Source organism: Ursus arctos, unplaced genomic scaffold (assembly GCF_023065955.2).
Source record: "Ursus arctos isolate Adak ecotype North America unplaced genomic scaffold, UrsArc2.0 scaffold_14, whole genome shotgun sequence".
Taxonomy (NCBI): Eukaryota; Metazoa; Chordata; class Mammalia; order Carnivora; family Ursidae; genus Ursus; species Ursus arctos.
Window position 1 is genome coordinate 21,285,132 of NW_026622808.1, and position 27,847 is coordinate 21,312,978.

General features: G+C 58.1%; 5 protein-coding genes across 6 annotated transcripts; 1 reads left to right on the plus strand and 4 right to left on the minus strand.

Moving 5' to 3' along the window:
* Window positions 1–26: 26 nt before the first annotated feature.
* Window positions 27–8,590, minus strand: PALM3 (paralemmin 3). Its single transcript, XM_026488073.4, has 7 exons — window positions 8,375–8,590; window positions 5,899–5,947; window positions 4,802–4,882; window positions 4,099–4,241; window positions 3,888–3,972; window positions 2,233–2,278; window positions 27–2,131 (listed from the first exon to the last, which is right to left on the minus strand). The coding sequence occupies exons 1-7, from the start codon at window positions 8,413–8,415 to the stop codon at window positions 270–272; spliced, it is 2,307 nt and encodes a 768-aa protein (XP_026343858.2). The 5' UTR covers window positions 8,416–8,590; the 3' UTR covers window positions 27–269.
* Window positions 8,591–9,838: 1,248 nt separating this feature from the next.
* Window positions 9,839–14,847, minus strand: LOC130543595 (uncharacterized). The gene is made up of 2 exons (XM_057311563.1): window positions 13,291–14,847; window positions 9,839–9,929 (listed from the first exon to the last, which is right to left on the minus strand). The coding sequence occupies exons 1-2, from the start codon at window positions 14,136–14,138 to the stop codon at window positions 9,857–9,859; spliced, it is 921 nt and encodes a 306-aa protein (XP_057167546.1). The 5' UTR covers window positions 14,139–14,847; the 3' UTR covers window positions 9,839–9,856.
* MISP3 (MISP family member 3) lies at window positions 13,833–19,337 on the plus strand. 2 transcript variants are annotated; one of them, XM_026488078.4, is made up of 3 exons: window positions 13,833–15,190; window positions 15,714–15,787; window positions 16,058–19,332. In XM_026488078.4, exons 1-3 carry the CDS (start codon window positions 14,623–14,625, stop codon window positions 16,073–16,075), a joined length of 660 nt encoding a protein of 219 aa, XP_026343863.1. In that variant the 5' UTR covers window positions 13,833–14,622; the 3' UTR covers window positions 16,076–19,332. The 2 variants fall into 2 exon arrangements, with proteins under 2 accessions (XP_026343863.1, XP_057167547.1); XM_057311564.1 differs by lacking the exon at window positions 15,714–15,787 and having other exon boundaries at window positions 16,058–19,337.
* A 516-nt stretch (window positions 19,338–19,853) lies between these two features.
* Window positions 19,854–22,709, minus strand: CUNH19orf67 (chromosome unknown C19orf67 homolog). The gene is made up of 6 exons (XM_057312108.1): window positions 22,375–22,709; window positions 21,524–21,668; window positions 21,301–21,401; window positions 21,028–21,213; window positions 20,544–20,678; window positions 19,854–20,078 (listed from the first exon to the last, which is right to left on the minus strand). The coding sequence occupies exons 1-6, from the start codon at window positions 22,707–22,709 to the stop codon at window positions 19,904–19,906; spliced, it is 1,077 nt and encodes a 358-aa protein (XP_057168091.1). The 3' UTR covers window positions 19,854–19,903.
* A 1,030-nt stretch (window positions 22,710–23,739) lies between these two features.
* On the minus strand, window positions 23,740–26,926 carry SAMD1 (sterile alpha motif domain containing 1). Its single transcript, XM_048226870.2, has 5 exons — window positions 25,868–26,926; window positions 25,150–25,444; window positions 24,962–25,058; window positions 24,740–24,851; window positions 23,740–24,648 (listed from the first exon to the last, which is right to left on the minus strand). The coding sequence occupies exons 1-5, from the start codon at window positions 26,816–26,818 to the stop codon at window positions 24,490–24,492; spliced, it is 1,614 nt and encodes a 537-aa protein (XP_048082827.1). The 5' UTR covers window positions 26,819–26,926; the 3' UTR covers window positions 23,740–24,489.
* Between the last annotated feature and the right edge of the window lie 921 nt (window positions 26,927–27,847).

Genomic DNA, 27,847 nt, shown 5'->3' on the forward strand with positions numbered 1-27,847 from the left:
CGGTTCCGTGCCAACAACACACACACTCAAGCTGTCCGAAGGCTTGAACGTTTTATTTTCAAGTATAAAGGCTTTGTCGTAGAAGGGGGGCCAGGGTCACAGGCAGTGGGAAGCGTCCGGAAGCCCGGGTGGAGGGGACGTGCGGGCCAGCGGGCTCCCAGGTGCCGCAGCCAGTCCGGCGGTGCCGTCTGTGCCTGGGACCCGCTGCCGGGTGCCGAGAGGCCGAGGTAGCTGTGAGAGGAGCTGCGTGTGGGGCGGGGGGCGCGGGCTCACATCACCGCACAACACTGGCACGCCTTTTGCTTAGGGCCACTTGCATCTTCACCCTCGGGAGGGGCGGGCGGCTCGGGCTGCCGGGCGGGGGCGTAGGTGGGCACCGGCCGGGCACTGGGGTTGGCCCTGGGCCCTTGCGCCCGAAGCAGTGGCTGGCACTCAGCAGGCTGCTCTGGAGCTGGGGTCTCTGCCAGGAGGGGGGTGGCGTCCCCCGAGGGGCCCTGGCCCTCAGCAGGGGTTTGGGGCCGTACAGATTCCTCCTCCAGGGAGCCTTCCTGCTTCTCCTGGGGCTGTGGTTCTACCTCTTCGGGCCTTGACTCTTCCTTGGCCCCCAAGGGAGTCCCTGCCTCACTCACCTCCTCTGTCTGACATTCCTGTCCTCCCCCGGACACGCTCTGCTCTTCTGGACTCAGATCTTCCTCGACCGCTTCCATCTTCTCTGCCTCCAATGGCGCCTCACCTCCTGTTCTCTCTGCCTCCAATGGCGCCTCACCTCCTCCTTTCTCTGCCTCCAGTGGCTCTTCACCTCCTCCTTCCTCTGCTTCCAGTGCCTCCTCACCTCCTGTTCTCTTTGTTTTCAATGACTCTTCACCTCCTCCTTTCTCAGCGTCTAATAGCACCTCACCTCCTCCTTTCTCGGCCTCCAATGGCTCCTCACCTCCTGTTCTCTCTACCTTCGGTGATTCCTCACCTTCCTTTCTCTCCATCACCAATGGTTCTTCAGTCGCCTCTAGCTTTTCTTCATCTCCTTTCTGCTTTACTCCCAATGGTTCCTCATCTTCCTTCTCTGCCTCTAGCTCTTCCTCACCTCCTTTCTGCTCTACTTGCAATGGCTCCTCGCCTCTTTCTCTCTCTGCCCTCAAAGGTCCCTCAACTGCCTTTCCTGCTGCTGACAATAGTTCCTCGACTGCTTCCCTCTCTGTCCCCACCTTTTCCTCACACCCTTTCCTCCCTGGCTCCAAGGAGTCCTCACTTCCTTCCCTCTCCACCATCAGAGGCATGTCTGCTCCTTCCTGCTCTGTCCCTGCCTTTTCTTCACTCCCCTTCTTTCCTCCACCCACTGATTCCTCTGCTTGGCTGCTCCCTGCCTCCCAGGCTTCCTCCCCTGCCCCCCTCTCTGTCTCCAGTGGACTCTCAGGTCCTCCCCCCCTTCCCCACACCCTTGGCCCTTCCATTCCCTCCACCACCAGCTCCTCCCACTCCTCGCTGAGGGTCACTCTCTCCACCCAAATGAAAGACCCCTCCTCTCCTCCAGAGCCCCCTGGCCCGTCACCATCAGGGCTGCCCCTGGGAACACCTCCTTCTCTAGAAGCTGCGCCCTCTAGTCCCACCTGAAGCCTCGGTGAGCTGGGCTGCGCAGCCTTCTGGCCCCTGCCCGCGTCCCCTGTGCCCTCTGAGTCGCTGCTGTCCACCCCTCCCACCCCCTCCCAGACCACCTCCACGATGCCCCTGTCCTCCTTCACCCAGGATGGGAGCTCCGGGCAGCCAGCCTCCTGCCTGTCCCCAATGGCCTCCAGCACCATCTCCTCTACCTTAGCCTCCAGCTCTGGGCCCGTGGTCCCCGTGGCACAGTCCTCTGTGGCCCTCAGCCCCGCCCATACCACCTTCACCACACCCCCTTTGGCCTCATCCACGCCCCCCTTGGATGCTGCCAGCCCCTGACTAGGCTCCTGTTCTGGAGGGGGGCTGGGTCCAGGGCAGGGGCCATTGGCTTCTGAGGAGGGCCCCCCTGCCCCAGGGAACAGCCTCAGGGCTTGTGGAGCCCTGACAGCCTCATCTCTGGGCTCAGAGGGGGACTCTGGGGGTGTGTCCACTGGTCCGACTGGTAGGGAGGCTCTCTTGTTCAGATCAGCATGGTCTTGGGGAAAGGAGAGGAGACGGGGCAACAGAGTGAGATTCTGGCCCCCAGATTCAGACCCCTCTTCTTGGGACCCCCAGACCCGGAACACAAACACCCACCTGTGGGACCTGCCTCCACGGTAGGCTGGGAGAGAGGTCGGTGACCCTGCAGGGATGGCAGAGACAAGGTCAGGCCAGCCCGTGTCTCCACCTCCAGCCTCCCTGCATGCGGCTACCTTCCCCTGCTCAAACACCCTCAATGCCCCCCCCATTTCGTTCGGGACCAAACCCTCAGCCTTCCTCCCCTGTCTTATCGCCCTCTGCTCCAGTGCCTCACACACAGTAGGTACTTAATCAATACTGTGTCCGTGAGCCAACAGCTCTGTATTAGGGACCTACTCTGTCAGCTACTGAGGTTGCTGTGGACAAGGGACACTCAAGCCTTTTGCTACGGGGACTTACATTCCAGGGGGGTGAGGTATAAACATAAACACAAATAAATATGTAATGCCAGGGAGTGAGAAAGACTATGGCAGAAAACATAAAAAAGCAGAAGGAGGGGCTCTCGAGGATGTGACACTGAACAGAGAGAGACCCAAAGGGTAGGAAGAGCTGGCCTTGAGTCAAGAGGGTGGTCAAGGGCATTCCAGGCAGATGGGAAAGCAAGTACAAAAGCCCTGGGGCTGCAATGAGCTACACAGGCTCAAGGACTAGAAAAGAGGGTCAGCGTAGCTGGGGGGGGGGGGAGTTCAAGAGTATGAAAATGGGCTCAGGGAGGGGAGTAGAGGGACAGCCAAGCCCCAGGCATCTCCTCTTCACAGTTCTGTGATCTTATCCTCTTTCCAGCCTCCAGGCCTTCTGTTTCCTCTGCCTGGAATTCCTTTTCCACTCTTGCCTGGTTCCCACTCAGATTCAATATGGACGGCACTGCCTCCAGGAAGCCTTCCCTGAATCCCAAACCTCACTCAGATTCCTCTGTGCTCCCCACCCCCCGCCCAGGGCTCCCCCCCTCACAGACTCTTAGACTGCGAGCTCCAAGCTCCAAGCTCCAAGCTCCGGGTGGGCCAGGAATGCTGCCTTCGCCTCTCTGGCAAGGAACTCCTGGCCTATGCTAAAAACCCAACAAGTACTTCCCACATCCATGAACAGGCCTCCTTCTCCCTCTGTGCCCGAAAACGGGCACCCGGGAGCTAAGGTAAGACATCAGGGAGCATGGGGGACTGTGGGAAAGCTGCACCCCACTATGGCCAGGCACAGATGTTGCCAAATCTTTGGACTTCAGGGACAACCCAGAGAGCCAGATTTTAATGTGAAGTCGTCCTGGTTGTCAAAAGCCTGTGTTTCGTAGCATACAGAGTCTATCTTAATAAAAGTGCTACTAAAACAAAAGCCCATCTGGATGCCTCAGGTCGCAAGAGCACCTCACGGTGACCCGTTCCCCACTCTGAGGCCGAACTCCACGAGCACTGCTTCACATTGTCCCACCGCATTCCTCATCCGGGCCATATTAGCAATCAGAGAGCAAAACTTTTCCTCCTGCCTATTCCCGGTGCAAAGCTCTGATCTTGTTGACCCGCCCCCTCACCTCGTCCCCCTGTGTGCTATTGATCTTCTCATTTTAGACATAGGGAAACTGAGGCTGGAGCAAGGAAGGCGACTTGCCCAAGACCACAGAAATCGCAGAGGACTCAGTGGTTAAACCGCACTTGGAGAAATCCTGCTTTTGCCCCTGCCGGCTGCCTCCTCCGCCCCCAGTTCCTCCCCGGGCTCCTCACCTGTCTGCGCCAGGTGGGCCTGCCTGAGGGCCTGTGCTGCGCACCTGTGGATGCACTTTGCAACAGCTGCAGCTGGGACTGGAGTCTGAGGAAGAGAGGAGGCTGCTGGGAGCCAGGCCCCCAGGCTCAATGTCCGCCCCTCCCCATTTGCCACTTCCCTGGAGTGGACCTGGGGACCTGGCCTAGCCAGGCTGGCAGGGGTCCGACTCACGTGAACAAGCTGTCTTCCAAGTTCCGGATTCGGGCTTGTGCCTGGCCCTCAGGTGACTGGGGGTCTTTCGAGGTGGAGTCCTCCTGCCGCTCTGTCCCCTCAGCGGCCCCGTCCATTAGCCAGCGCTCCCGGAGAGACTTCCTCTGGGCACGGGAAGGTAGCTCGAGCTGTGCATACTGCCTACCCCACCCCATGCAGGGTCCCCTCCTAAGCCCCCAGGCTGGGAAGATTTCTTATCGCCCAAAACCACCCGAATGGGACATGTCTCCTTTGGGGTGGGATATGATACATGCCCTCACTGTGCACCCCCAATATTGCTAGGTGGGACAGACACCCCATTACCAGCCCATAGCTCTTCCAACCTGGAACAAAGCACCCATCATCTCCCCACCCCTTCCAGAATGGGACAGGCGCCCCCAGAGGTGAAATCAACGATTCTTTTGGCACCTCCCTACCCCGAAGCTGGGCAAACACCTTCACTGTCCCCATACTCTTCCCCCAAAAGTGGTAAATGTCCCCATCACCACCACCACCACCACCCACCCTCCCAAGCAGAGGAAAAATGCCCCCCCAAACTGGAAAGCATGCCCCCAACTGCTCCCCCAAACTGGACAAAGGCTCCTGTGATTCCCCCCAAACCGACTCTCATCGACACCCCCACTTCATTGCCCAAGCTGGGCAGGCGCGCCTGCCCACCCCCAACCTTGAGCCGCTCCACGCGGAGTTTCTCCTCCTCCAGCTCCCGGCGCGCGGCGCGGATCTCCTCTTGCAGCCGCCGCTTCTCCTGCGCACAGAGGACCGGGAGCTGCCCGCGGGCCGGGCGGGGCCGCCGCCTCCCTTTCCGCCTTCCCTCCTCCGCGGAGCTCGCGGGGGCTCCCGGGACTCCCGGGGCTGCGAGCAGGGCGGGGCGGCGGAGAGCACGTCGGGGCCCAGGGCGGGGAGGGGGCTGCGGAGGCGCTGACTCAGCAGCGGGTGGGGGCGGGGCGGCGGGGGCGGGGCCGGCCGCGCCCGGGATGCTGCGGAGGCCTCGCCCGAGCAGAATGGGGGTCTAGGGAAGGGGTGGGGGCGGGGCCTTGGAACCGGATCCCCAAGGGGAACAGAGCTGTGGGTGTCCGAGATATGGGGTTACAGAGAGGGGGTTCCGAGAAATGGGGGTCCACATATGGATATCAGAGGGAGGGAGCTAGTGAGATGGGTCCGGAGAGGAGCCGTCGTGAGCGTCCAGAGACTGGGGCGTAGAGATGGGGTCCGGAGAGATGAAGGTGCAGAAATCGAGGGGTGAGAGATAGGACTTAGTGAGATGGGGGTTCAGAGGGATGGGGTACAGATATGGGGGTCAGAAGGATGGGGGTTCAGAGAGACTGGGGTGTAAAGATGGGGTCCAGAAAGATGGGGGTGCAGAAGCGGGAGATCAGAGACAGGGATTAGTGAGATGGGCTTCACAGGGATGGGATCCAGACAGATGGGGGTCTGAGAGATGGGGTTCAGACATGGGGTGTTTGGGAGCCAGGGGTTCAAGAATGGAGCATCGAATGCGGATTCTGGGAGTGTGGGGTACACAGCCTCACCATTCTGGGGGTCGTGGTGACCAGATAGAGGAACTGGGGAGCAGAGGGGCCTGAGGATTTAGGTGGGGCGCCCCAGGCAGGGCTGGAACTGAGGGTGTCCCCCCCCCACACACACACACTTCACAGCGTTAGGTGTGCTTCCCGGATTGAGAGAGAGGTGAGGAAGAGACGTGGGGCAAGACTAGGAGTGCCCAGTACGCCTGGCAGAGCGCACTGGGAGGGCTTCACTTACAGCGATGACCTCTAGGCGCTGCCGGTAGAGGGAGCTCTCGGCCATGGGCCTGTGGGGAAAAGGCAGAGACTGGGAGAGGGTCTCCCAGGGCCCTGCCCCGCATCAGGCCACCTCCTGAATGCCCCTCTCTGAGCCAAGATCCTTGAGCTGCTTGGAAACTAATCGAAGCCCAGCATTTTCCTCTATTTCCCCTTTGCAACTGCAAGGAGTTGGGGGAGAGCCCCGGGGTCCTATGGCAGGGGGAGAGAGCAGAGACCATGACAAGTTGAGCTAAAGCCCGTCCTAGGCCTGACACCAACTCTCTGAGACTCAGTTTCTTCATCTGTAAAATGGGCTGGGGTAGCTTGACCCTCACCTTGCAGAGAGGTGCCCTTGCAAGGAAATATCCATGCAGGAAAAAATAGGACATCGTGTTCCAAAAACAGTAGTGTCATTTATTATTAATAACTTTAGTAATTCCCGTGATTGAAAATGTTTATGGTTAATTATAAGAACCATTCTCAGGCTGTCCTACAGACACTCTCGAATCCTGCCAGTCCCCTAGCATGCTGTGTGTCTCTTTCCAATTCCACACCCTCTCCGGACCTCGGCTCCTACCCAGGATACCTTCAGCACTGGTGGATGCAGAGTCTGGGGAGAGAGGTGTCCACCCCGCGGTGGACACATGCCATTGCCATGGTAACTCTGGAGTTACCGGCCAACTCCCCTCCCTGGGAGCAAAGGTTACCAGGTCATGTAGCCTAGCATTGGACTCTGAGCTGGGAGGAGGCAGAGGGGTCTTGTTGTTTAAGGTTTAACCTGAGATCTCCCCATTATTGACCTCCTTGCAGCACCCCAGGATCCCCGCTTCCCAGCCTACAGAGCCACCCCTTCTGTGGGACAGTCATTGTCACATGAACCTATCATCACAGGTGTGCACTGAGTGCCGACTGCGGTCAGGTGCTTCACGGGCCAATATCTAGAAGGATGTATCTATCTGCCTATTGTCCCTGACACTTAGCCCAGGGAGGAGGGCACAGGGCAAGCCCTCAAACAGTTATTAATTTGAGCACTAACCGTATTGGGTGAGCATTAGCCTCATTGCCCAAGCTCTGCTGGAGCCTCCCAGATCTTCCCTGGCCACACCGTAAAGACATAATAGCACAGTGCGTACTACCCATAGAGCTCTGAGTGCTCTAGAGGGTTTCTGCTAGGCTCTCACAGTCACTTCTGCCTCTCCCTCCCTGCCCTGATCTTGAGACCCTGTAGTCCACTCTTTGCTGAGTTGATATTCTAAGAATAAAGTCAGCCAGCCATTATTAGCCCGCGCATACCATGTGCCGGGTGCTATTAAATGCTTTGCCTCTAGTAACTCATTTAATCCTCCCAATAATCCTGGGAGGAAATAATACTACTGTCTCTATTTTATGGATGGGGAAACTGAGGCTCCAAGAAGTGGTGAAAAGACTCATCTAAGATCACTGGGTCAGGATATCAGAACTCAGGGCTCTCAGGCCCCAAACACTGGGAACACTGCGGGGAAGAGGGGAGTCTAGGCATCCTCTTCTTGGCAGCCAGGAGGCCAGAGATCAGCCTAGGGGTTCCCGATTTCAGTTGGGCTAGGGGGCTGAAGTCATGCTTTGCAGGGTATCCCAAAGGGAGCCCAGACCCCCTGCAAATAAGTTTGCCCTTGGGGGAGGGCTGAAGTCCCCCCCTCTGCTGTCCCATTCCCAAGATGTAATCTCTCTACCTCTTCCTTGCTGGGGGGGTGGGGGGGAGATCAGGTTCCCATTGCTAGGCAACCAGGTTTGTAGTCCGTGAATAATGCAACGGGGGACCCAAAAGAGTGAGCCACCAAATTGGGGTCCCTGGGGGGAAACTCTTTTCCAGAACTCTTTACAAACCTCTGGAGCCCCTCCGCCCTCTTACTTTAAAATGCCCTCAAACCTTGAATATTAAAATCCTCTGCACACCCCATTTGATTGTGTTTATCTCCAACTCTACAAGAACAGTGTTCGTGGCTGTGGTCTTTTGTCACCAGGAACCGGTTGGTGGCCATTTCATTAAGCAGGTGATGGTTCCGATTTTGCCATCATCTTCCCAGTTTGGGAGCTGTTAACTTTTTCTGTTCTATCTCAAGCATTTCTTCCCGCCCTGGGCACTGAGGGGTGTTTCTAGACGCAAATCCTGGGAGCGAGGGGCCCTGGCATTTCCCGCCCCAAGCCCGGTCATGGGCCCACCCCCAAGCTGGACCTTGAGCTTGAAGACTGCCTGCAGAAAATCCCTGAAAAAAGGAGGTGGGGGTCCACATCTCCCACCTGACTCTTCGGAGAGGGGGACAGGAAGAGCCTGTGGGTTTGGCTGCTGGCCTCTCTCCATTCCCCCTGGTGCCCTTAGGAGAGGCCAGCTGGGGCTCTCGCCCCCGTGGATAGGCCAGTGACCTCCGAGCCCCTCCCAGGCCCTGCCCACCAGCCCCCCCCCCATCCCAGACACTTACATGGGTGTGGCCGGAGACCACATCTGGCTCTGCAGGGCCATCTCGACCCAGAAGCCCACCTTCAGGTGTCCAAGATCAGGACCCACCACCTGTTTGCCTGAAGGTGCCCTGGAGGCTGTGACTTGGCTGGTGGGAAGGGGGGGCTGCAGGAGGGCACCGGGAGAGCTGGTCCAGCTGGTTTGGGCCAGGAGGCAGGAGGCGCAAGCAAGCACGAGGCTTGAGGGGGGCTGGGGGCTGGCGGGCAGTTCTGGGGAGGTACTATCAGCTGTCCTGATAAATTATTTACCAGCCACTGGCCTCCTTGCCGCACTTGGCTGCCTCGCAGCAAACACACTCTCACATGCATGGTGCAGTGTGTGGGCGAGAACGGGGAGTCACTGACCCCTTCCAGAGAACGGCACCTGTCCTCGGGACCCCAGATGCCTCAAGTCCAGCTGCCCACCAAGGGTCACCAACGTGGGAGCATCATGGCACGTCACATGCGTGGGATATTCTTCTAAACTACTGCCCTCCCTTCTTGGACCCTGGCTCTCGGGTGGGGAGGGAGGGACTGATCCAGCTAAGGGATTCTGGCGACCAGAGGCTGAGCACCATGGGAACCAGGAGGCCTGGCCCCTGGGTAACCGCGGATGACTTGCCCCAGGTTTCTAGGCCATGGTTTGCCCTTTGTGAAATGGGAGAATTAGATCAAGTGGCCTCCAGGACCCTGACACCCCTTAGATGCTGTAGCAGTTAGGGATGGGGCAGTGGTGAGGAAGGGCCAGAGAACTTCCTACCCAAATCTTGAGGGTCCCTGTTCTAGCCTCACCATCCTCTTCTTAAAGGGCCAGCACCCTGTTTCTCAGGAGACAGCACGCCTCATTTACCTTTGGCCATTTGGGGCTAGTCTCCCGCAGCCCGCAGTTCTTCCCCTGTCACAGTCCTGGTCCTGCTGTGCAATTTGACATGAACCTCAGTGAGAAGGGACCTTGCCCCCCACTAGGACCCTTCCCATGTAACAAAGGGAACTTGCCTACCTAACTCCTCCCTCCCTCTTTTATGTCTTCCTGGGGTACTCAGACCCCAGAATTCCCTGCGCAAATGGTCCTGAGCTCACTGATAAGGCCTATGTGTCTCCCAAATGCAGACCATACAGCCAGGGTGCACCTCACCCCACTACCTCCAGCCTACAAGTGGTCAAAGGCAGGTATTGGCAGAGGGGTGAGGACCAAGCTTGGACATGCGGCAGGAGGTCCCCAGGTGCAGGCACAAGGCTCCTTGCTATGCGGGACAGAGTTGAAGGTGGGAAGTAAAGGGGGTCAGGCTGAGAGCTGGGGTTTCCCTGAGCCCCACATTCTAGTACAAGACTCCTAGGAATTAAAAATGTTTTCATTTGAACCTGGCCTTCTAAGTCATTCTGAAAGTACATTTGCCACAATAGGAGGAGAGAACATACTTTTTAAATTAGTTTTTAATTGTGGTGAAATACATACAAATTTACCATTAGTGGCATTTAGTGCATTCACAGTGTCGTGCAGCCATCAGCTCTGTCTGGCGCCAGAACAGCTCCATCACCCTGAAAGGAGACCCCATGCCCATTCACAATCTCTTCTTATTCCCCCTCCCCCAGCCCCTGACAACCACCAGTCTGTCCCTATAGATTTACCTATTCTGGACTTTTCATATAAATGGAATCATATAGTATGTGGCCTTTTGTATGTCTGATTTCTTTCACTCAGTACAATGCTTTTTTTTTTTTTATATTTATATGAGAGAGAGCGAGTGAGCAAAAGAGAGCACGAGCAGGGGGAGGGGCAGAGGGAGAGGGAGAAGCAGACTCCCCGCTGATCAGCAACCGATCCCAGGACCCCGGATCCCCACCTGAGCTGAAGGCAGACGTTCAACCGACTGAGCCACCCAGGCGCCCCAACTCAGCATAATGTTTTTAAGATCCATCCACAATGTAGTGTTTCATTCTTTTTATGGCTGAATTATATTCCTTTTTTTTTTTTTAAGATTTTATATTTTTAATCTCGACGCCCAACATGGGGCTTGAACTCACAACCCTGAGATCAAGAGTCACATGCTTGGGATGCCTGGGTGGCTCAGTCGGTTGGGCGTCTGCCTTTGGCTCAGGTCGTGATCCCAGCATCCTGGGACTGAGTCCCACATCTGGCTCCTTGCTCTGAGAGGAGCCTGCTTCTTCTGCCTGCCTTTCCCCCTGCTTGTGCACTCTCTTTCTCTGACAAATAAATAAATAAAATCTAAAAAACGCAAAAGAACAAAACAAAACAAAAAGCAGTCGCATGCTCTACCAACCGAGCCCACCAGGCGCCCCTGAATGTATGGAGCTACCACATTTTGTTTACCTATTCACGTGCTGATGGACATTTGGGTTGTTTCTACCTTTTGGAGGAGAGAATGTATTTTTTTTTAAAGATCTATTTACTTATTTGAGAGAGAGAGCATGCACACAAGCGGGAGGGGCAGAGGGAGAGGGAGAGAGAATCCCAAGCAGGCTCCGTGCTGAGCACAGAGGTGGACGTGGGGCTCGATCTCACAACTCTGAAATCATGACCTGAGCCAAAGCCAAGCGTTGGAGGCTCAACTGACTGCACCCACCAGGTGCCCTGAGAATATATTTTATTTAATTGTTTATAGTTTGATTTTATAACTGTTCAATATTTAGATTCCCTTTGTATTCTTGTCCTGTATTCCACATTGAGGCAAGATTGTTTTATTTATAATTGCGTCTTTCTCCCCAACGCAGCTGCGTCTTCCAAGACTGATTTGTTTCTTTATTCCCAGCACTGAGGTAGGCGCCTTGTACGTATTATTAAATAATTCTTAAGCAACACGTATGTATCAGGCGCTGTTCTAGGCCTGGGGTAGTTGAGTCTAGGGGTGACCAAACAGAAAATGCTATAAGGCAGCTCACTTTTGGTGGTGGTGAGGAGAGAGATAATATACAAGTAAAGACAATTAGTGATAATTGCTGTCTAGGGGGAGTCACAGCCAATAGCAGGGTTGGGGTTATGGAGAAGGGCTGTGTGTGAGGCAGGCTGGGTGATCAGGGACTATTTGTCTAAAGAAGTGATAGCTGAGTGGAGACCTGCACAGCAGAAGCCAGCCATGTGATGAGTCAGTACGAGCAGAGAAAAAGGCAAGTCAGTGCAAAGGCCCTGAGGTAGGAATGCACTTGGGGGGGTTTGAGGGACACACAAAGGCTGGCATGGAGGAGTGAGGGACAGGGTCAAAAGATGAGATCTGAGAAGTGGGCAGGGCCTTCTGGGTCAGAAGAGGAAATTTGGATTTTACTTCTGAGTGTGGTGGGCAGCCATTGGAGGGACAGTGAAGTGGCTGGGATGAGGGTGGAGAGAAGTGGACAAATTCAGAGTATGTTTTGGAGGCAGAGCCTGCGGATCCAACAGCAATCCAACATATGGATGAATTGGGGCAGGGCTGAGAGAGAGAAGTTGAGGTAAATTCCCAGGTCTGGGGCATGAAGAACGGCGTATATACGTTGCCACGCATAGTGAGGAGTAGAGCTGGGGGGGATCTGAGAGTTCAGTTTTGCAAGGGTTGACATATCCATTACACTGAAGAGTGCTGGAGATGGGACCAAAACCCAGAAAAGTCAGAGGTAGAGATATAAATTTGAGAGACGCCGGCACAGAGATAGTGTTTTAAGTATGAGGTTGGGATTGGTCAGGGATTGCATGCTGGCAGGAAAGAGATCGCGTGCTCAGACGGAGTCACTGATGAGAGCTCAATAAAGAGCAGATTTATAAAGGTGTCGGGAGGCGCGCCTGGCTGGCTCAGTCAGAGGAGCAGGTGACGCTTGATCTCAGGGTTGTAAGTTCAAGCCCCACATTGGGTGTGGAGATTACTTAAATAAATATGTAAACTTAAAAAAAAAAGACAATCTGGGTTAGTAACAGCCAGGGGCTGTTTCCATGCCTTGGCTTTGGAGACAGAGCTGTGTGGAGCGGCTACCAGAAGCGGAGGGACACAGACAGCGTGGCTTGGAGGAAGGTGCACGAGATAAATGTGCTGACCTCATTCCCCTCTTCATCAGGCAGCCCCAGAGGGAAAGGAAGCCTGTTGATGCAGGTGAAACAGAAGTCTGGGAAGAAATGCCTGGGAGGGGACCCCTGGGTGGCTCAGTCAGTTAAGCGTCTGCCTTTGGCTCAGGTCATGATCTCAGGATCCTGGGATTGAGCCCCACATCGGGCTCCTGCTCAGCGGAAGATGGTGTCCTCAGAGACCGAGGAGCTAATGAAGAGGAAGTCAGGGAGGAGCCAGTGACTGAGTCTGGCAAATGAAGTCCCTCCGTGTCCTTGGATGGAAAAGGCTCAGTGGACAGCAGGACCAGGAGCCTTGTTAGGACCACCAAAGAGGAACAGGAAGCGATAAAGAGGAGAGAACACTATAGACAACTCTTTCCAGAAGTATAGCTTTAATCCTCATTACCTTCAAGCAAGTACGCACTGCTTTCTCCATTTTAGGGACAAGGGAACTTGGCCTTGGAGAAGGCTGGTAACTTGCTCAGGTTTTGCGTGGGATGGAACCCAGGTAGGCCCAATTCCAATTAGGCCAATGGGGTCAGAGGCAGGAGCTTGAGATTCTGATTCAGGAGAGAGTAGGAGAGGGTGGGAAGGAGGGGAGTCACCAGGGTAGGCAGAGTTGCGGGAAGGAGTGATCAGATAGTTGGATTATTGGAGGTTCCCGAGACTGTTTAGTGCCCCCCCTTTCTCTAGGTAACTATATCTTTCTTCCTGGTCACCCCAGAATGCTGGGGTGGGGCCAGAGGACAGATTTGGAGAGAGCCTGGGGGAAGAGAGTGGAAAATGTCTTTGGGGACATCGGTCCTGCCTTTGAACTCCACGATCTGGCGCCAGCTGGGGGGAGCTGCTCCATACCGCAAGCCTGGATACCTCTCGGGGGCCTTTCCAGCCGCCTGGGCCCAAGGTGACCGTCTTTCAACCGCAGCTGCTCCGCTAAGCTCTGGGCGCGCTGTGTCCGTCTCTCCCTCTTCCCTCAATCTGGAAGTGCTCTTGGCCGCGGACGCCTCTCTGACTTTTCCAGGAGGGGTGAGGGGAAAGCAGCCTCTGGGCTGAACGCGGGCAGGGGCACATCTCTCGGAAGAGGCCTCGCTGAGCCCAGAAACAGGGAGGGAACCTGGGACGTGCCGTGAGAGGGCTCCTGGCGCCCCCTCCAGTCTGAGTCGTACGCTGCAGGGGTGGAATGTGGATGGACAGCCCAGACGCCAGGGGCGTTGCTGTCCGCTGGCCTGGGCGGGGCTAGCAAGGCCCCGGAAAGATGGCTTTGGAGGACACCAGCACCAGAGGGCCAGTGGTTCAAAGGCCCAGCCCGAGGCACAGTTGGGGTCAAGCCTCCTGGGAATGCCGGGGACGTGGGAGCGAAAAGGTGCCAGGGTGGCGCTCCGAGTTGAACGCCACCCAGACTTGTCTCCCAGCTGGCGGGCCGAGTCCAGGGAAGTCCTCTTACAAGAAGTCTGGTGCCCTGAGCTGACCTGAGGCGCGTCAGAGCCCGAAATGCGGTGCCCTGTCGAGCACCGCCCCCCTACCCCGAGGGCGGGGCCAGGGCGGGGCCGTAGGCTTCCCTGCAGGTGCAGGGGGCGGTGCCCGGCCCTGCCCCGGGGGCCGTTCTTGGAGGCCAGGGGCGGGTCAGAGAAACTGCCGAGGTAGGCGACGCCTTGGAACCCGCGGGCAGTGACTGTGCCACAGGTGCCGCGCAGGGCACCGTGTCCCAGCTCTGGCATCAAAACCCCAGCGCCGGAAACTAAGTCTTCCGAGCTGCTCCCATCCCGGGACACCGAGGCCCCCGGGCCGGAGAGCGGGGCCCTGGGGTCGTCCGAAGAGCGGGGCCCCGAGTCCCCCGGGTCAGACAGCGAAGTCCCGGGCCCTGCCGCAGAGCAGGACGCCGAGGTCCCCCGGCCAGGAGGCAAGGTCTCCGTGCCCTCCTCAGAGCTGGGCGCGGAGACCCCTGAGCAAGAGAGCGAAGTCCTTGGGCCGTCAGCCTGGCTGGACGCAGAACGCCCCCGGCCGTCTGCAGCTGGGGGTTTTGAGAGTCTCCGGCCGGGCAACCACGACCCCCAGCCGTCTGAAGCGCGGATCGCGAGGTTCCCGAAGCGGTGTCCTCTTCAGGATCCCGGGACCTCCTCCTCGGGGTCAGACTCTGAAGTCCCCCTCCAGCATTTTCTACTGCCCCCGCAGACCCCCCGGCAGGCACCCGAGGACCCGCTCATGGAGACGCCCATCGAGCGAGAAATCCGCCGTAGCTGCGAACGCGAGGAGAGCCTGCGCCGGAGCCGAGGCCTGAGCCCTCGCCGCGCAGGCCGAGAACTCGTCGAGCTGCGCGTGAGGCCGGTGCTCAGCCTGCCCGGCCCCGGCCCCGCGCTCCCGCGCGCCTTCGAGCGCGCGCGGGCGGGCGCGCAGATGCAGCGAGACATCGAGCGGGAGGCCCACCGTCAGGCGGCGCTGGCGCGCCCCGCAGCCCCGGAGCAGCGCGCCCGGCCGCCGCCGCAGCCGCTGGGCGAGCTCAAGCGATTCTTTGAGGCCGCCGGGGGACGCGGCTCCTCGTCGGCGGCTGAAGGCGGCGCGGACCCGCAGGGGCTGCCCGATCCCGGAGGCCGGCCGCGCTCGGCGGTGCAGCGTCGTTTCCCGGTGCTGGCCCGCGCCCCGCCGCGGGTCGCGCCGTCGCTGCTGGAGCAGGAGGTGCGCGAGGTGCATGAGCGCGAGCGGGAGCTGCAGCGCCAGCGGTTCAGCGTCTACGGCACGGCCGAGTTCAAGGAGCCCGCGCCGAGCCTCACGGGTAAGCCACGCGCGCACTGAAGCTGGGGTCTGTCAGGGCTCCAGCCGCCCTCACCGACTGCCCAACTCCAGTGGCCTCTCTTCTGGCCCTCAAGGTTCCCCCTCAGGGCTCCCAGACTCCTGGGACACCCCTCCCCAACTCTCTGTACCCTGCCCACCGCTTCAGTGCTGCCCAGTCCCTGTGCTCCACCCCCTACTCGGAATGGTCGACTCCCGAATTCACCTCCTCTAGGCTCTTGGTGAGTGAGGGAGGAGAATTCTAGGTGTCTTTATCGGGTTTCAGGGAACCCTCTCTGGGTTCTGGCATTCCTGGATCCTCCCTCTGAATTTACGAGTTTCCACCACCCCACTCTGGGTTCGCCTCCCTCCTCCTTCAGGTTACTCCCTCCTTTAGAATGGAGGCTTCCATGGGAAGGAGGGTAAACGCCTGTGTGTTTAAGGGGCGCGGCCGGCCTCCTTGGCCCTGGCCGCCTCCAGCTGGTGACAGGAGGGACAACCCCGGCTGAGCGCCCCTTCCCCCGCAGCGAGCAGGGGCGACGGAAAGCTGGCGGTGATCTGGCCTCCCCGCAGAAAGGCATCTGAGAGCGGCTTGGAGCAGGTGGGAGCCCCTTTTCCCCTCTTGCCTCAAGCACTCGTCGCTCTCCCCCCGCCTCCTTCCCAGGCGCCAGGGTGTTGGGCCAGGGAAAGTGCACCCCCGCGCCCCCCTGGGAAGTCACTCTGGGCTAGGACACAAAGTTCTGGGCACGGCCAGGGGATGACGAGGATGCGGTAGTCCCGGGGCCCAAACCGCCCCACCCTGTGCCTGGGTGTCACTCCTGCGGTGCGCAAGTCCTTAAAGTCTACCTTCCGTCTGGCCTCCTCTCCCCAGGAGGAGCGGAAGCCTTGAGGTTCCAGCAGGCTGGGACCCCCTGTCAGAGGTAACATGCACATCAGAGGAAACTGGTAGCCAGGTGCCCAGGAGTGCTCTCGGAATCCACTGAAGGCCTGGAAGAGGGCCAGCGGTCTGCGCCGGAGAAGATGAAATCGACCAGCCCCTCCTTGAAACTGACTTTGTGAAATTGACCAGTCTCTTACACTACCACGTTCAAAGCACCAGTGAAATTGTCCAGCCCTTCTCCGCCTAACTGCAAACCGAACTGGCCTTTACAATTAGAGGGCTAGGGTCTCCGACTCGGCTACTCTCACTCCCCAATAAAGCCCCTTCTTTCTGGGCAGTTCAGGCTGTTTTCCTCTGGGCTGGGGCGGGAGAGCGCCTGGCGGAGGAAGGCCCGAGAGAGCTGCAGGAGGCGCGGGCCAGAATACAGAATTTGCCCCTTAGCACCCTGTTCTGGGGGTGGCTGGTCTCCCCCGGCCCGGCCCGGGTACTGGTGCCTCCTGGCGGCGCGGGCGCGAACTGCGGTGTTCGGACAAATGAGCTCAAGCCCTCTCTTTCTCCAGACACCGTCAACATTTATTGGTGCCAACGGCATGCCCGGAGCTGGGCGCTGGCTAGACAGAGGTGATAAGAGGTTGTTCCTGCCCTGGGGACGTAAACAATAGCTACCAAAAAAGGGCGTGGTGGTGAAAGGCACAAGCTTCTTAGGAGGGCATACTAGGCCATTTATAATCTGTCCAGGAGTCGCAAGAGTCACATGCCTTATAGACCCCAGACACGTATTAAGGAGAGAAATGGGCTGTGCCGTAAAATGCCTTGTTTCAACGGGCAGGTAAGTGTCCATATCAGCAGTACTAGTAATGAGTGAACTCAGTGGCATCAGAGCTTCTAATTTCCAAAAGCACGAGGGGGTGGGTGAGTGGGAAATCCCACCTTTAAAAGAGAAATCTAGGGAAGCCTGGGTGGTTCAGACAGTTAAACGTCTGACCTAGGTTCAGGTTATGATCTCTGGTCTGGGATATAGCCCCGTGTCCACCTCCCCACTCGGCAGGGGAGTCTGCTTCTCCACCTGCCCCTCCCCCTGCTCATGTACTCACTCTCACTCTCTCAAATAAATCTTTGAAAAAATAAAAGAGAAATCTACTTAACTTTAAATGTGATTTTTGGGGCACCTGGGTAGCTCAGTAGGTTAAGCTTCTGCCTTTGGCTCCTCCAGTCCCCTGCTCAGTGGGGAGCCCACTCCTCTCTCTCCCTCTGCTGCTTCTCCTGCTTGTGTGCGCTCTCTCTCTCAAATAAATTAAAAAAATCTTTAAAAAATAAATGTGACTATTTAGAAAACTTTTTAAATTTGGGGGTGGGACACAGGAGGTGCAACAAGCAGCACCTGTTTGCAATCGAGCTTGTAGCTGTCAATTGTCAAGCCCTCCTTAATTTCTTTCCCAAGCCAAGGGGTTCAAGCCCCCCTTTGATGGGGCTCAAGAGAGTCTGTGAACACCCTAAGTTGAATAAGTGTATCTGTGCATTATATTCTGTGGTTTTAGGGTACCAGCTTCTTAAGGGTGCAGTGAGACCAAGAAAAAGACCAAGGAATGTTTTAGAATCATTGTTTCACCTCTTGGATTTGCCCAACTCTGTATGCCCTGGGTCTAGCAACAGGTTTGATTCTACATAGGGAGGACAAGCAGCTAATGAAGAATGAAAGGATGCTCACACAGCCTTGAACCCCAAGAGAAGCTCAATCCGAAAACACACCACTGGATCCCGTCATCAGCACACTGAGCACATACTTGATGGTGACTCTGCAGAGAAAGCAAAGGTCCAGCACTGCCAAGGTGCTTACTAAGAAGTAAGCCTGTGGAGTCGACAGGACTCCTGAAGTGTGGACCTGGGTTCTCAACCTTTCCTGCAAATTAAAATCACCTGAGGCACCCTTATGCCAAGTAAACCAGAATCTAACCAGGAGCTTGGCCTCAGTATTTTTTAAAGCTCTACAGGCGCTTCCCACATGGAGCCAAATTCGAGAACCATTGTGTAGGTAGAGGCAGGCTAGCAGTTCTCAAAGTGTAGTGCTTGGACCAGCAGCCTCAGGATGGCGTGGGAACTTGTCACAAACACATCCTTGGGCCCCAACCCAGATTTAAAAATGAGACCCTCCACACGATTCCATGCTAAAGTTGGGGAATCATGGTTCTTGATAGTTCACAAGCAACAGGATTCAGGAAATCAAGCCTGTTTCCTTCCTCTCCCAGTACTGCCACCATGCACCAGAAACCTTCAGTCCTAACTGGCCTGTGGATTTGCCTTAAGGGAGACAGTCTAAAGCTATGTGTGGCTGGTCTGAACTGAGATGTGCTGTAAGTATGAGAGACACACCAGATTTCAAAGACTACCCCAAAAGGGGAACTATCTCAATAATTTCTTGCATTGATTATATGTTGAAATAATATTTTGGATATGTTGGGTTAAATAAAAGTCACTAAAATTAATCTGATCTTTTTTTTTTACCCCAACTTTTTTAACGTGATTACTATGCAGTTTGAAATTACATATGTCACTCGCTTTTATGGCTCAATTTAAACTTCTATTGGACCTAGCTAAAGAGCCTTGACAGTGTGTGTGTGTGTGTGTGTGTGTGTGTGTGTGTGTAACTCACAGGGACTAAATTAAAACCGTATTAAGGAGCTTCAGAATCCCCTTGAACTCATTCAGACTAAACAATTTTGATGAAGTCAGAAATTGTACCCCCACCCCCACCCCCAAAAGATCAAGGGTTTTGGTGTCCAATCCTGATGATTCATTTTACCTCGCACGTCCGTTTTTGTCCTCTTAAACGGGCTTACAATACTATGTGCCAGGGAGTTCTAGGTAAGTGAGTGCTTTGCTCAAAAACATAAAGGTTAGGTCTCTCCTCTGACTCCAAAACTGCTACAAGGAAGGAAAAGGCATGCCTTAAAGGAGGTAACTCGCAGATGAGTGACAGCCTGGTCAGGAAGGACACCCTTTCTCTCGCAAGGGACCAGCTGCAATCGGAAAGACCCAGTTCAGGTTCGAGCTCCGTCACTTGCTCGCTGAAGCTTTGAATAGGTGAGTTTACCTCTCTCAGCCCAGGTTTCCTTTCCAGTCCAAGGTCGGAGTTAAGCTTAGAGGTCCCAAGTTGGAGTTCCTTACGGCTTTCCCACCCGCCCGCGCCCCGAACACCCTGAGGAGCAAGACGACCTGCCCACTCCGTGACCCAAAAGCTGGAAGACGAAGATTTGACTCTGGCCTTTAGGAAACTGCCCCCGGGCCCTGTCCTGGGGCACGTCGGGAAATATAGTCTTTTCGGTAAAAAGAAGTAACTTCCGGGTCAAATACGAGAGTGGGCGTGGCTCCGGGGTCCCTTCCCCCATTGGGCGTTGAATTTCCCGGCTACCCAAAACTTGCGGTTTTTTGGGTTCCGGTTGTTGACAGGCACTGCTACTTCCCTTTTAGCTTCATGTGCGCCGCTGCGCATGCCTTGAGCGCTAGTCCGCCAGTCGAGGGACTTTGGTTTTATTTCAAAAAAGACTACATTTCCCAGAAGGCCGCGCGAGTGGGCGGGGCTCCCTCGCCCCAAGGGGTGGGGCGCGGCGCTGAGAGCGGACGCTGAGCCTGTGACCTCTTTCTTTTATTTAACGCAAAACTGGTGTGTCCACAAGAAGGGCTCCGCGGCCGGGCGGGACCCGGTGCGGACTAGCCAGCTCGGCCTGGCTCTTTGGAAGGCGAGGCCTTGGTGCACTGGGAGAACGAGTGAGCCCCTCCTCTGCTCCCTCTCCCGGAGTTTGGAACTGTCAAGCTCCAGCTCCCACCCTCTTTCCAGGCTCAAGACCCCTGCGCGGCCCACGCCGCGGGCCCGGTTGTGCTCGGGGGCCGGGCCGGGCCTGCCTGGCCCGTGAGGATCTGCACCAGCAGGTCGGTGGCCAGCATGTGCGAGGGCTCCTCAAAGCCGATGGTCAGCAGCTGCTGGTAGTCCCCAGGTGGCTGCGGGCACAAAATCCTGGGGGCCGGGACAGACAGGCCTGGACGTGAGCGCCCCCTGCTTCTCGGGAGCCCCTCCCCTCGAGTGAGAGGCTGTGGCTGAAAGAGGCTTTGTTTCAGCTGGGGGTGGGAAAAACCCAGGGGGGAAAGTGGTTTCCTTGTTGATGAGAAACCTAGAGGGTAATGGCTCTGGGAGGCTGAACAGCTCTAGCCCTGACCTGGCCTGTCACCAAGCTGGCTGTGTGTCCTTGGGCAGGTAACTTAACCTCTCTGAGCACCTGTTTCCTTCTTTGTAAAATGGGGCTTATAGTATAGACCTCAAGGAGTTGTTACACAAGTCTACATAAAGCACCTTTCAGGGCACAATAAAATGCTATCCTTATTACCAAGGGAAACAATGTTGGGGGAAGTGGATGGTCTTTGGTGGGGGTTCTGCCCCTCCCTCCAAGCCCCACACCCACTTTGCCATCACCCTAACTCCTACCATGAATAAAGGTCATCCTCGTCAGGTCCTAGCGGCACCCATCGGCCAATGGACCACAGCTTCTGGATCTGGGGGCACGAATTGGCTGGACTCTTGCCTGTGTCTTCCCATGTATCTCGATAGCACAGGAAGTAGCTGGGAGGGGAGGGGTCCTCAGTTAAGAATGAGCAGTTTCCTAGCTTCTTCTGTTGAGGGCTTTGATTTGGGGGGTGAGGTGGAACTCAGTATTTGCCCTCAAACTCTCAGGTGGGGATGTGACTCAATATTGAGGCCTTTTCTCCCAGTCAGCCTACTTTGAAGATGAGGACTTTTATTTTAATGGGAGGGTGATTTTTTTTTTTTTTTTTTTTAAGGTGGGGATGGCGTTTCAAAGATCTTTGGTTTCCTGCTTGGCTTTCCATGCTTTGGTGGTGGTGGTGGTTCAGGGCCCTTGCTAGCATTCTGCAGAGAGAGGGGAGAACTTTGGTTCTATAAGGGGACTCACTAATCCACATGGGAATCTTGCCCCCTGCCGCTGGGCTCTGGGGTGGTTTCCAGGTTCCAACGCATCTTCTTGTAGAGGTATCGGGGGAAGCGGCTGGCGGTGTAGGCAGCTGGGGCACAGTATCTAAAGATGGACACCTCATGAGAAGGGCTGATGGAGAACCTCCCGCAGAAGAAACAGGAGATGCTGGCGGGAGATGGGAGAGCGGGGAATGAGGCTGGGCTCTGGACTCCACCCTCTCCTCACCCCCATTCCAGTCCCCTATCCTTTTACCTTAGGGGGTCAGTCTCCTCCAGGTCCACGAACCCAAAGGAGGCATACATGAGGACCAGCTGTTCCAGGCGCAGGGTCAGCTGTTGTGAGATCTCCAACAGCTGCATGGAAGAAGGGGCGTAATGAGATTAGCTGGTCTGCCAGGATCGCCCTCCCCCCATCATCTCCCACTCCTGAGGGGTGAAGAAAGGGGCGTAGGGTCTAGGAAACCTGATCCACACACCCCCTTTCGGACCAGCTCCTGCAGGGCTCCATAGATGGGGGGCACACTCCGTGCAGCTGCCTCCAGGTAGAGAAAGTAGGGCTCACACATCTGTAAGAAGGTGGGCATGGCCTTTGCCAGCTGTTCCTTCTGCACTCGGTCCCTGCTAAAGGCAAAAGGGGGCCTTTGCCTGGGGTCCCTCACTCCCCACTTCCCATTCTACTCACTGCTGACTTGTACCCCTGGCCTGGACCCCCTATTAAAAATTCCCCCTGTGCCAGGCCTTTCTCAGAGTATCTTCCAGGACCATTTGCATCAAGACCACTGAGAACACTTGTGCTGACACCTGAGTTCTACGACTGACTTTCACTCAAAATTTCCTGTAGGGCGGAGCCCAGACATCTAGGGTTTAAACAGCCTACCAGAGGATTCCAATGGATACTGAAATGTGAGAATTCCAGTCCCTTTCCCCCTGGGCTGGGAATCACACTATCCTTGGGGGGGGGGGGGTGCTCTCACACTGGTAGCCATTGGGCCAAATCTGGCACAGTTTGGTTTTGTTTAGCCTGCCCAGGGTTCAAAATGTAAGCCAACAGTTAAAAACTGGGAGAAAGTCCTCGTGAATTGGTAACCCCTGGGGGCCACATAATAGCAGGCACTCCCTAACCCCAAGTTTCTACACGGTTCTTATCACTCTTTGAAATGGGACCCCCAATCAACTAGTTTCATTTACTGTTTCTGGCTCCTGATGCTTTTGAGTTTGGGAACCTAGCGTGTGTTGCCTGTCCTGTTACTCTCTCTCTCTCTCTCTCTCTCTCTCTCTCTCTCTCTCTCTCTCTCTCTCTCGGACCTCAGACCCCGGCCAGCATCACCTGTAAAGCAAGTAGCTCTGGAAATCATCTGCCTTCTTGAGCAGGTATCGGAGCTGTTCGGTGATGGGGCTGAACATGGTGTCCAAGGGTAGGCGAGGAGGGGCGGGCCCTGGGCCCGGGGCCAGAGGCTCGGGGGAAGGAGTAGCGGTAGAGGCCTCCAGCAGCTGCCCCTGGACGTCCTCCTGTTCTGCCTCCGGTGGGTCCCCAGGCCCGCCAAGGGACGCCGACCAGGAGGGGTCTCCGCAGGGCTGCGCCCCAGGTTCCAAGTGGTCTGGGGGCGGTGTTTCCCCAGGGCCCGGGGGGAGCGTCTCCACGAACCACTGCTCGGTAGCCATCGTGGGGTCGCAGGCGAGGACCTCAGCTCTTTAAGCCTCCGCCGCTCACGTTGGCCGCGGGTTCGACCCCGCCCCGGGAACTTGGGACTCGCCGGGACTGGAATGCGGCCCCCTCCAACTCTTCCCTGCCTCGACCTCTCTGCCGGCGCCGCGCCGCGCGGAGGGAGTTCGCCTCGTTTGAATTTCAACACGCGGAAGGGGAGCGCCTCTCCGGTCCGCGCTGCGCGCCCGCGGGGCCCCGCGCACATGCGCGCTCCCGGAACCTAGCTGGGGCGACGCGTCCGAGAGAGGAGATCTGGGCCGGTGCTGGCCCAGCCCTGTCCTGCGGTGCGGCCCGGGGACCAGCGCCTTTCTCCTAGGCGGTTTCCTAGGGCAGAGGGGTCTTTCCCGAGCCTCCAAACCCGGGGCGCAGGTACATAAAGGGAGGACGCCCCGGTCTCGTAGAGTCTGACTCTGGCCCCAGAATCTGTGTATTTATTTATTTTTTAAATTCTAATGGGGTTGAGAAACTGCATTAGAACTTGGTAGGGACTTGTGATGTCAGTAGCTGTTTCAACTGATAACAATACTAAAAATCTTCACTTGGAAAAACGTCTCGGTCACATGATCTCATCCCTTATGTTCCTTTTATTGGCGAGGACCGGGAGCCTGGAGACCCCATCATGGGTCCAGAACAGACCCCTGCCCCCAATAGTTATAGATTCCTGGTGGCCTGCCAAGGCTGACAGACATACAGCTAGGAAGCCAAATACATGAATTACACTTAAAAAGACTCTGGGTAAAGAACTCAGACAGGTGTCTGACCCCACCCTGTGTGACCCTGAGCAAGCATCTTTGCTGTGCTGAGCCAGTTGCCTCTTCCAGAAAGTGGTTTTTTATGAGCTCTTTGCCTATGGGGCTGCAGAGAGAACAACCGAGAAAATGCTCATAAAGCCTAGTTAACTGCTGGTCACTCAACAAATATCTTGAGCAGCACCTACTGTGTGCCTGGGCTCTGTTCTCAGCATGGGGAGATGACCCAACTAAGCAAATATTCCTGCTCTCCTGGAGCACTTCCTGTCCTAGCTGGGCTTCAGGCAGCTCCATGCACTACCTGTCTTCCTCCTCAAAAAATTTTGTCTTAACCCTGGACTCTCCCAGGAGGCCCATAGCTCTTCAAGCCCCTCCCCCCATTCCATTCATAAATTGAACTCCTGGCTTTTTTTTTTTAAACTTTATTTAAAAAACCTTCGGTGCAATATTAAAAAGCAATACAGCCAGCTGGAGCGACAACCGACAGAAAGAAAGGAGAGGGTTAGGGAAGACCCAGGGACCCCACCCCAGCTGTTCCCAGGAGCAGACTGGGATGGAGCATGGGTGGTGGGGGAGAGAAGAAAGGCCACCCACCAAAATGAACAGGCAGATCGAAACATTTATATAGGAAATATCTGGCTGAACTGAAGAGGATCTAGGGGAGACAGGAAGCCCCCGTTGTGTTTTTTTTTTATTTTTTATTTTTATTTTTTCAAAAATGTCCTAGACTTGGGGGGAGGGCTGGCCTCCTGGGGTGAAATGAGCAGGCCCTGTCCCGCCCCACACTCCCCTATCATGGAGTACAGGATGTGCTGGGGGCCAAGTGTGTGTATGCTGGGGAAACACAGGGAAGAGATGAGTAGGGAGGAATGCCCTCTCACTGGAATCTGTTATGAGGGCTGAGAGTGTCCCCATCCAGCTCCTGGACTCTGGGGGTCTTGGGTGAGATGGGGGCTGGAATGGGTGGGGGCAGGGGGAGGCTGGGTGCTCAGCCTAGAAAGCCATCGGGGTCGTCATCCTCAAAGTGGCCTTGCTGCAGCACCTTGATGTGGTGCTCGTAGATCTTCAGGGCCGGGCCCAGGCGGATGGACAGGCCGGTGAGCACGTCTGTGCGCTGCATGAGCAGCAAAGACTTGCCATCGATTTCCTGGGTGGGACCGAGAGAGAGCGAGCACGGTCAGAGCAGACCCCCATCGAGGCCCTGGAACAGAGGGGTTCACTGAGGGCTGGGAACTCGCCTGCTCTTGGAAAGCTGTTGCCTGCTCCGGGAAGCCGGCCTCGGTGAAGTATTCAACCACATCCATCACCGTCCACTCCACGGGGTCAGCCGGCTTCTCTTTGCGCCCAGAACTGTGTCAGAACAGACGGAACCAGTGAGCAGTGATACTTCTCTGGCTCTGTTACACACACACACACAGACACGTAGGCAACACCCCCATGTCTCAAATACCCCAACTTACGGACAGCCAAAGGGGGTTCCATCAGCCCCCGGCAGGGCTGGTTTTCCTGGGGGCAAAGGCACAGGGGATGGGGAGTCTGGCCCAGTGGCAGCAGAGGCTGGGAAAGAAAACACATATGCCTGTGGCTTTGTCTTGGGGCTCAGTTCCTCCCCACCAGGCAACAACCCCCAACTCAGAGAGATCCTTACCTGAGCCCCCTTCCTTATTCATGGCTGCCATGGAGAACACTTGGCGGGTGCCACTGCCTGCTGCCGGCCCCCGGCTTTCATCCTGGCCCTGGTGGGGTCCACAGGGAGTCCACTCCTTGACCCTCTCCTTGGCACTCTGAGGGCCTCGCTCGCCATTAAGCTGGTGGTGCTGGGCACCTGCTGGACGGTCACCCTCAGGCACCTCCGAGCCCTCAGACACATCGTCCTCCTCATCTTCGTCTTCATCATCTTCTTCCTCCTCTTCCTTCTCAAGCACTCGCTCTTCTCCACCTCTCTGGTGCCGGGGAGAGAGGAAGGAAAGGTTAGTAGCTGTTCTGGCCCTGGGCCCAGTGCCTGGGATCCAGGACGGAGTGGTGTGCTTAACACCCCCCTTTAATATCAACACGGACTAACTTTTACGCATTCAGTCCGTGCCAGGCTCTGTGTTAATAAAGCCCTCAGTAGCCAAATCTCACAAAACTCGCTCAACAACCTCAAGGGGTCGCTACTGCTATTAACTCGCGTTTTACAAGCGGAGGAAACTGAGGCTTGGCAAGATTAAGTCACTTGCCAAGGTCACCACGCGCCGAACCCGCAGGAAAGACGAGAAAAGCCAGGGCCGCTCGCCACCCGGTTCCTCCCGGGACTCGCGCCCCGCCACCAACTTCGCCCGCACCTGCCTACCGCGCGGCAGCCCCCCCCTCCCCGGCGCGCTCACCTTGCTCCGCGACGCGCGGGCGCTGGCGGCCGGCGGCGCCCGTCCGGGCCTGTCCCCGCGGGGCAGCGCGAGCGCTCCGAGGCGAGTGCGCTCCAGGCGGCCCCGCGCTGCCGCCTCTTCCTCCAGCAGCCCCTGCACGCGGCCTCGGGTCAGGCGGCCGCCGGCGCCGCCGCTGCCCCCGAGGTAGCGCACGACTTCCCGCAGGCTCACGGGCCGCGCCGGGCCGCCGGCCCGCGCCGCGCCCCCCTCCGGCGGCTGCTGTGGCTGCGGCGGCGGCGGCTGCTGCTGCTGTGGCGGCGCCGGCGGCTGTGGCGGCGGCGGCAGCGGCGGCTCCCGGGCGGCGACGGCGGGCGGGGGGGCGCGGCGCGGGCCGGCCGGGGGCGCCACTGCCGGAGGAGCGGCGGGCGCGGGCGGCGGCGCGGCCAGGGGCGCGGCCCGCTGCGCGCGGGGGCCCGGCTGCGCGGGGCCGGGCGAGGGGGGCGCTGTGGCGGCGGCGGCGGCCGCGCGGGGCGCCCGGGCCGGGGCGGTGGCGGCGACGGGCGCGGGCGGTGGCGGCGGGGCGGGCGTGGGCGGCGGCGCGGCGGCGGCGGCGGCGGGGCCCCCGCGGGGGGCGCGCGGCGGGGCCGGCGGGGTGGCTCCGCGCCGGGGCGGCTGGACGCGCGCCGCGTTGCGGTACGAGATGCTCCCCTTGTAGCTGACCCGGAGCACGGCGCGCTGCTGGATCAGTTTCTCGAGCTCGGCGCGCGTGCGCTCCGGCTCCGGGCCGTGCCGCCGCCGCACCATCCGGCAGATGCGCTCCAGGTCCGGCCGCGCCTTGCGCGAGCGCAGCGAGTCGATGGTGTCCAGGATCCACTCTTGGTAGTGCGGGGAAGCGGCGGACGACGAGGCAGCGGCCGCCGTGGTGGCGGCCGCCGCCGTCTCCGGCGGGGGTAGGGCCGGGGGCCCCGCCATGCCTCCCGCCCGGCCCGGCTGCACCGTGCGCGCTGCCTCCCTCCCAGCGCGGCGCCCCCCTCCCCGGCTCCCCTCCCTCCGCCGCTGCCCGCCTCCTCCGCCTCCCCCCCCGGGGGGCGCAGCGCCTCGGCGGAGCGGCGGCGGCGCTGCTGTTTCTTTGCAAAAAAAAAAAAAAAAAAAAAAAAGCGAGAGAGAGGGAGCGCGAGAGAGAAAAAACAGTGAGAGAGAAAGAAAAGAGAGAAAAAAAATATGCACACACTCACTCACTCGCACGCACGCACACACAGACCCGCTTCTGCTGGGCGCGCGCGGGGCCGGGGATGCGAGGAGGGAGGAGGGGAGCGCGGCGCGGCCGGCCCCTCCCCGCCGCCGCCGCCGCCGCACGCGCGCCCTGCGCCCGGGACACTCCGGCCCCCCTTCCTTCCCTCCCTCCCTCCTCCCCGCCGCCCGCCTTCCTCCCTCCCACCCCCACGCGCCCGCTTTTAAGGTGGAGCCCGGGCCCCCCGCCCGCCCCCTTTACCCTGCGCTCTCGCACACTCTGGCTCGCTCCGGCCCCCCCTTACAACTCCCGCGCGCTTTTTAAGGAGGCGCCGTGGAGTTGGCGCCGGGGCGGGGGCGGGGGAAAGCAGCGGGCGGGGGAGGGGGAGGGGAGCGCCGGGGGGAGGGGAGAGGGGGCGGGCGGGGCGGGCGGGCGGCGCTCGGCCGCCCTCCAGCCATTGGGCGCGGGACCCAGACGTCCCCGGCGCCCAGCCCCCCTCTCCACGCCTCCCCGGCGCGCTCCGCTCTCGGGACCGCACTTACCGGGAACTCGCCGCCCGCGGGCCGGGCGCCGCGGGGACCCTCGGACTGTCGCCGCCCCCGCGCCCCAACGGCGCGCTTGGCCCCGCGCTCCGCGCCGAGGATGCGGGGAAGGGGGCGCGCACGGTCTCCCCCACCCTTTACCCCCCCCCTGCCAGGGCCGCCCCCGCCGCCGCTCGGCCTCCCGGCGCGCCGGCCTCAGCGTCTCCCTAGAGCGCCCCCTCGGCCGAG